General features: G+C 28.8%; 1 protein-coding gene and 1 long non-coding RNA gene across 2 annotated transcripts; both read left to right on the forward strand.

Annotated features, from left to right (window-relative positions):
* The first annotated feature begins 509 nt into the window (after nt 1-509).
* LOC100207493 (NEDD8-activating enzyme E1 regulatory subunit) lies at nt 510-2,461 on the forward strand. Its single transcript, XM_065795978.1, has one exon. The coding sequence runs from the start codon at nt 540-542 to the stop codon at nt 2,202-2,204; it is 1,665 nt and encodes a 554-aa protein (XP_065652050.1). The 5' UTR covers nt 510-539; the 3' UTR covers nt 2,205-2,461.
* Nucleotides 2,462-3,994: 1,533 nt separating this feature from the next.
* On the forward strand, nt 3,995-6,672 carry LOC136079727 (uncharacterized). The gene is made up of 3 exons (XR_010638161.1): nt 3,995-4,756; nt 4,866-4,938; nt 5,096-6,672. It is a non-coding gene; the product is annotated as an uncharacterized LOC136079727 (long non-coding RNA).
* The last annotated feature ends 1,977 nt before the right edge of the window (nt 6,673-8,649 follow it).

Consider the following 8,649-nt stretch of genomic DNA (forward strand, 5'->3'; position numbering starts at 1 on the left):
CTTATATTATGTTAAAGATAAATAAATATAGAATGATGTGAAATAATATTTTTTTGATATCATAAAGGCCACTCAGGTTTCTTGAGCATTAAAATCAGATATATAAAAAATTGACTAAATTTATTTAAATTGATAATTATAGGTACTTAATAATTTTATACACTTCTGATCATTTTATTGGATTCATCATCCCCCGAAAATCGCAAGTTTTTAAGTAAAATAATCAAATATTTTTAAAGTTATGTGATTTGAAACCTCTAAATAAACGTTGTAATTCTAAGAGGACAAGAGGAGGCTGAACAATATTTGTTAAAAGTTAAATGGTCATATTTTAGGATCTTCATAGAGCTAAAGGCTATAATTTTTAAAAAATTCTAATTTTACTGCTTACTCTCAAGAGTGTAAAAAATTGGAATAATTTGAGATGTATGGTGACATGGCCTGGGTCAATTGGCATAGAATTACCATATGCACATATTTTGTTTCATACTCATCAAGTTTTAAATGTTTTTATATAAATTTAGAAATGCTTCAAAAAAATGAAAAGAAAAGAGACATTTTATGCTGAAAATATGAGTCAAACTTCTCTCTCCAATTCAAGTAGTCTTGGTAATCCTAGAAAAATTAGTCGCAAAAATGAGCAAGAAGAGGATTCGATAAATCATGAGCAAAAGTATGATCGTCAATTGCGTCTATGGGGTAATAATGGTCAGCAAGAATTAACTTCTGCAAAGGTTTGCCTTCTAAATGCTACAGCAGTTAGTTCTGAAATTTTAAAGTGCTTGGTTTTACCTGGTGTAGGAAGCTACACAATAGTAGATAAGCACTCTATTTCAAATGATGATCTAGAATGTAATTTTTTCATTAAAGATGATTGTTATGGGATGCCAAGAGCGCAAGTTGTTTGTAATTTAATTCAAGAGTTAAATGGAGATTCTAAAGGTTTTTATTATATTGAGGAGCCTTTGAAAATGTTAGACAATGATCCTGAATTCTTTAGGAAGTTTACCATTGTTATTGCATCAAGACTATCAGAACATGATCTTACTAAGTTCAGCAATTTCTTATGGCAGTTTAACATACCTTTTGTTATATGTGATAATTTTGGATTTTTAGGGTATATGAGAATTTCTATCAAAGAACATGTTGTTATTGAGTCACATCCAGATAATGTTCTTAATGATTTGCGCCTTGATAATCCATTTCCTGCTTTTCTGGATTATATCAATGATATTGATTTAGATACTATGGATAACTACACTCATGCTCATACTCCTTTCCTAATAATTTTGTATAAATTTTTGGATGTTTGGCGCACTTTAAGTAAGAAAGAATGGCCCAAAACAAATCAAGACAAATCTGAAATAAAAGCTCTAATAAAACAGTATGCAAGAATAAATGAAAGTGGTTTAGTTGAAGAAAATTTTGAAGAAGCTATGAAAAATGTAAATACTGCTTTTACAACAAGTAAAATTCCAGATCAAGTATTACAGTTATTTAACTGTAACATGTGTTTACGTCCCGCTGGCCCAAATATGAAATTTTGGATATTGGTCAGTGCACTTAAGGAATTTGTAAACCAATTCAAATGTCTTCCATTACGAGGAACTCTTCCTGATATGTTCTCTGATTCTGTTCGATATATTTATCTTCAAAATCTTTACAAAAACAAGGCTAATGAGGATGTCAATAATCTAACAAATATTGTGAGACAAGTGTTATATGACCTTCAACTTTCAGATGCCCTATTTACAGAAGAAGAAATAAAACTTTTTTGCAAAAATTCTTTTTTCTTACATGTTTATCAAGGTGAAGCTTTTCATGAAGAATTAAAACCAAGTGTAAAATTAAATTTTGAAGAAATGGCTGATGATTTTAAAAGCATATACACAACTATTCGCTCTATTTATTATTATTTGAATACTTCTAATTGCTTAGATGGAAAAGATGTTTATAAAATTTTTGAAGAAATATCTAATAAAATAACAAATCAACTAGGAATTTCACAAAGTTATTCTATGGACCACTTTGAAGAACTTCTACGACTTAATTTTAATGAGGTGCATGTAGTAGCATCAGCCATGGGAGGAATTTGTGCTCAAGAAGTTATAAAAATTATTACTAAACAATATATTTTATTGGACAATACTTTTCTTTACAATGCTATTAATCAGGAGACAACAACAGTAAAGTTGTTAAGATAATAGTGTTTTGTAAGATTTAATATTGATGCTAATCCTTTAATCTTTATTTACTTTATTTTATTATTATTCTAAAAATACACCAACATTCAATTTAAAGATCTTGTTTAAATTGAGTTTATAATTCTTTACAAATTAAGCTTTTCTAGCTAATATTATGTTAGATATGTTTCATTGTAATTTTTTCTTTAATTTTTTTTTCTTTGTCATGCCTAGCATGTTTATATATCTTTTTGCAATAATAGTTTACTCATTAGTGATGTTGAGTTGTATATTTGTTCTTAGACCTCTGTTGATTTTTACTCAATATTTTTTTAAAGGATTTTTGAACTAAAATTTATCATTTTGCTAATGACACTTTAGCACAGCTTGTGTTTTTGCATGGTTCATGTTTAACATTAAACATTAAAAGTGATAATTTCAGAGTATTTTTTCAATAATATTGTAGTCCTGATATAAATGTAGTCAGAAATTTACCAGTACAAGTTTAAGTTTATGTTTATAGAATTGAAAAATGTTTGTTTGTGTTGCAGAATTGATTTTTAGTTAAACTGATTAACATCAAAATACAAATACATTAAAGCACTTTTAAATTTAAATTTTTTGAAATTAGGCAAAATATAGTAAAATCACTGATGTTGTCTTAACTCAGGTTATCATGGCAGAGTTACTTGTAGAGTCTTAAATTTTGATATAACTTTTTATAATAAAAATTGCTATTTCTTACTCTGTTTTTTTCAAAACAGTTTTATTGCTTTTTTGCTTTTTTTTTTTTTTTTCTATTGATATTGTTGGATATTTAGGGCTCCATTTATGGTTCAAGTTTAAAATATCAAAAAAGCTATTTATATATTGCGTGGAACAGTTTACCTATGAAGATGCTGTTTTTTATTTTTTTTTATATGGTACACTTGATTAATTACCATAAGATAATGAATTATTGATCCTTATTATGAAAAATTAATTCCTAATTAACTCTTAATACAAAATAGGTTTTTTTTTTTAAAAATTTATAATTTAAAAAAAAGAAAAATTATTTTACATTTTATTAAATCAAATTTTAACATTAGGTTTATTATTTTTTGAATAGTTTGTATTATTAAATGTTAAATTATCTACTTCTTATTAAAAATACACCCAAATGTTGTTTAAATCTAAAATGTTTGTTCAGATATATACACTTAATAAATTAAGATATAATTAATGAGTATATAATCAAAGATAAAAATAATGAGTATATATGTTTGTGCATGCACATGTACAGCCCTCGAAAATTAGGAAATTAAGATTGGCAAACAATTGCTGACCTCATTTTTCCTCATTAGGAAAAATGAGGTTTTGCCAACCTTAATCTGTTAGATTTGCCAACCTTAATTTGTTAGAAGTTGGCAAAAAAAAATTAATACAATGGTTTTACCATAAAACATATTAACACTTCTATGTTGGCTGTTAGGTCGACATATATCAACCCTAATTCCGTTGAATTAGGGTTGATATATGTTAATTATGTTGAATATCAACCCTAATTCCGAGGGCTGCATTTATTATATATATGCAGCCCTCGGAATTAGGGTTGATATATATATATATATATATATATATATATATATATATATATATATATATATATATATATATATATATATATATATATATATATATATATATAGTTTGTTGCATTTAAGAGTACGGAAGAAAGAAATGATTCTTATGCCAACAAATACGTCACTTTTAATTACTTTTAACTTTCGTCCAACATTTATGTGTTGTCAGAAAGTAAAAAACATTAATTTAATTACAAATTATTTGTTTTTTAAAAAAACCGCAAAAGCGCAAATTTAATTGACCAGAATGTTTTTAAAAAAAATCTGAATGTTTTCAACAATATAAACAATGTTTTTATTTTTATTTTTTTTTAATAAAATGTATTTATTTTTATTTTTTTTTTAAAAATGTTGTTGTTTTTTTTTACTGTAAATCATGCGTGGAGTATTGCTACATTGACTATCTTATAGCCTGACTCGCAACAAAGTGCTGCTATATCGACTGACAAATAGCCTGACTCGCAACGGAGTGCTGCTACATCTACTATCTTTTAGCCTGACTTGCAAGGGAGTGCTGCTACATCGACTGAGGGTTTGGTTGGGGTAGGCAGTTTATCAATTAATAAAAAAAAAATTGCGGTCTTGCATTTTAATTTTTACTTTTTTTCATAAAATGCAGAAAAAACTTTCTAACAACATATATGAGTTTTATATATATATTTATATATATATATATATATATATATATATATATATATATATATATATATACAGTGGCGGCAAAAAATAAGGACAAATACAGCAGAAATTAAATCACTGCAACTTTTGTCCAAATAATTACCAGATAAAAGCGTCATAGCTACATTTATTGATCTCTGTTGTGTTGACATGTCAATATCTTTGCCCTTCCTGTTTACCTTAGCAACAAGCACATGTTTTTTTAGATAAATTAATATAACACATTGGAAAGTTGTTTATCATATTTTAAGCATAGGAAACAAGACAGTAGAGGTAAGTGATGTGCCTTCATTGTGATACTAATGTCATCATTATTGATTGGTAGAAAATATGTGTTCATTGTATTACCAATCACATATTGAGTCAGTATATACCATTTAAGGTCATTTAAGGTCATCTAAAGCCCGATATGGTTACTGAGAACCAGCAGTCAAGGGTAACTATTGAGTTTTAAGGTATTCTCCACCAAGTTTTTTTACTTTAGCTAATTTTTTTTGTGTTTTATTATTTATAGCATCTGCTTCCATTTTGACAGCTTCACTATCAGTATTAATATTATTTTGTCTGTTTTAGTTTAATTTAATGATCTAATATCTGTATTTTTTGTTGTAGAAAAAATGGCAAAATATCGTTGCTCGTCCCAGGAAGAGCGCCTCCGTGCTGTTTTCATGGCAGAAAATGATGAAAATTATAGTAAAATTGCAACAATTCTTGGTACTACTGCAAGCGGCATCAGGAAAATTGTTAAGAAATATCAGAATTCAGGTTCTACAGCAGACAAGGCACGTTCCAGAAGGCCAAAGAAGACGACGAATCATACTGATCGGGTGCTGGTCCGCATGTCACTTTAGGATCGTTGCCTGACTGCACCACAACTAAGCCGGAGACTGTTGGAGGAACATGGAGTTAATTTGGCCTCCAGAACTGTGCGGAAGAGACTACAAAAAGCTGGATTAAGAGGGTGTGTGGCAGCAAAGAAAGCTTTGCTCTCTGCCGCCAATGTCCGGGGACGGTTAGTCTTTGCCAGGGAGCACAAAGACTGGACTGTCGAGGACTGGAAAAACATTATTTTTTCCGATGAAAGTTTATTTCAACTATTCTGTGGAGCAAAAAGACTGATTGTTAGAAGAAGAGTTGGTGAAAAGTTTAAAAAAGACTGTATTGCACCAACTGTGAAACATGGCGGTGGTAGTGTTATGATTTGGGGGTGCATGTCTGGACACGGGGTAGGGCAGTTGTATCGGTGCATTGGGTCCATAAACCAAGGACAATACATTAGGGTGCTTCAGGACTCTATGCTACTATCTGCTGATCTACTATCTACTCTGTTTGGACAAGGAAATTGGTTTATCTTCCAGCATGACAATGCGCCATGTCATAAAGCAAAGAAGGTAACCAGTTTCCTTCGTCAAAATGGAGTGGACGTGCTCGACTGGCCTGCTCAGAGTCCAGACATGAACCCCATCGAGAATTTATGGAATGTCATGTCTAAGAGCATTGAGGGAAAGAAACCATCCAATTTGGATGACCTGTGGGTATTGTTACAAGGCGCGTGGAACAATATACCACAGACAACAATCGATGATCTTTTTGCCTCAATGCCTAGCCGTATGAGGTGTGTGATTAAAGCTTGTGGATACCATACCAAATAATAATAAAACAATGTTTATTTTACATATGTGTTCACTCTGTATGTAGTGTTCAATAATTTAGATAAGAAAACATACATCTCTTAAAATCTCTTTCGTTAGAACCTTTTAAATGTAAAAAATGCTAGATTCTGTCGGATTTGTCCTTACTTTGTGCCGCCACTATATATATATATATATATATATATATATATATATATATATATATATATATATATATATATATATATATATATATATATATATATATATATATATATATAAACAAGGGCTGTTCTAGACCGTTTTTGACAGTGTTAAACATATTTGGACGCCAGTTTGGGTGATGCCAAAATTAAAAAAAATATTTAGAGGTTTTTTTACAGCAAATATTGTTTTTTTCACAAAAAAATGATGATATTCAGCAATATTTCTGGTAAATTTCTTCAGTATGAATGGGGGTGGGGGTGTACTGCTGCCTAAATTATTTTCCTAAAATAGCCCCTGATATATATGTGTGTATATATGTATATGTATATATATATATATATATATATATATATATATATATATATATATATATATATATATATATATATATATATATATATATATATATATATATATATATATATATATATATATATATATATATATATATATATATATATATATATATAGGGGAAAGGGGGCTAAATAGTACCCCCTAAGGAAAAAAATTAATAAAAATAAAACTAAATGTAGGAAAAAGTTTATTTATAGATAGAAACAAGCATTGATGAAACTAAAACAAACAATCACGATTTCAAGATGTGAATATTAAAATAAAGAGCACACTAATAAAAACTAAAAACAAACAATGTGGTACTAATTATCCACAAGAAGGTTCAAATAGTACCACTAGTGAAGCTAATAAGGGTATGAAGAAAAAAATAAGCTCAGCACTAATAATAAGTAATAAGTAAAACAATAACTGGTTCATTCTACACTTGTAAAATATATTTATTGACATAATTCACATATATAACTATCATGTGACCCATTTTGAGACTCAGATGATGAGCATGCAACATGTACCCATGCTCCACAAATTAAACACTGGATCATATCCTCCTCATTGTCCTCATCACATATGAAGCAGTACCAACGATGCCCTTTGTTATCTTTAGAGGTTGGGGTAATTAGTACCACAGGTACGATTTACCCTACCATCACAGGTACGATTTACCCGGCTATGACTAAACATAGTTTTCTACTTCAGTGTTTTAATGGCCAAAGTGAATCAGAAAAAAACATATTTATTAATGAAGAAGAATGGATGGGCTAACACCATAAAAAAATATAAATAAGTTACCTATATCCACGCCTGCAAGGTATGACTAGTAGGACTGTAACTATTACATCAAATAGTGTAAAAAAAGGGAAACAGACTTACCTCCTTTCTTTAATGTTCGATTCCGCCATTTTTTGGTCAGTATACATATTTCATCTGCTGGCTTGATTTTATCATGTTTCTGCCAATTTCAACGAATCAGAAAAAGAACAATAACGCTGGTACGAATTGCACAGCGGTACTAATTACCCCCCTTTCCCCTATATATATATATATATATATATATATATATATATATATATATATATATATATATATATATATATATATATATATATGTATATATATATATATATATATATATATATATATATATATATGTATATATATATATGTATATATATATACAGTTGTGTGACAATTTTTTATGGCCGCCTATGAATTTTGATCATTTTGAAGTTTAATTTTTTCATATGAAGAGTAAAAATTCACTATTGAAAGTTAATCTTTTGTTTAAAATAAAGTTTTAGCTTTTTTTTTGCTACTGACAACACTGTCACTTTTGACAGCCATTTTGTATGATGCCATCTTAATTATAATCTTTTTGCTGTACACTTGTTAAGTTTTATTACCAGAGTTTTGAATTTGTTTATTAGGTTATCGTCAAAATATTTATCTAAATCAGTAAAAATATTGTTTCTTGAATATTTTATTTTAAATTTGATTATTTTATTTTAAAAAAGTAAAATAATTGTGTTTGATTTGATATTTTTAAAGTTATGAGTACCAAAGCAAATTCTTAACTGCAGTATTGAAATGTGATATCTTATTTTAGTTATGGAGAAAAAAAAGGACTTGTTACCACAAAAAATTGCTTAAATCAGGGCACTTTTAGTAAATACTAATGTGGTATTTGCCGGGTTTTCTGTACAAAATATACACACAAAAATCTCTAATATGGAGAACTTGATGCCAAAGAAGGTTGGTAAATGTGAAAAGAAGAGAATCCTAACACCACGCGGGAAAAGAATACTTACCAAGATTGTTCTAGAAAATACACAGGCCATCAACAATGAAATAACTAATAATAAGCTGGACCAATCTGGAGTCAAAATGTCAAAGAGAACGGTTCAATGTAGCCTACACTATCTTGGTTACATTTCACGACATCCATCTAAGAAGCCTAAACTGACGCCAAAATGATG

This window comes from Hydra vulgaris, chromosome 04 (genome assembly GCF_038396675.1).
Source record: "Hydra vulgaris chromosome 04, alternate assembly HydraT2T_AEP".
NCBI classification, from domain to species: Eukaryota; Metazoa; Cnidaria; class Hydrozoa; order Anthoathecata; family Hydridae; genus Hydra; species Hydra vulgaris.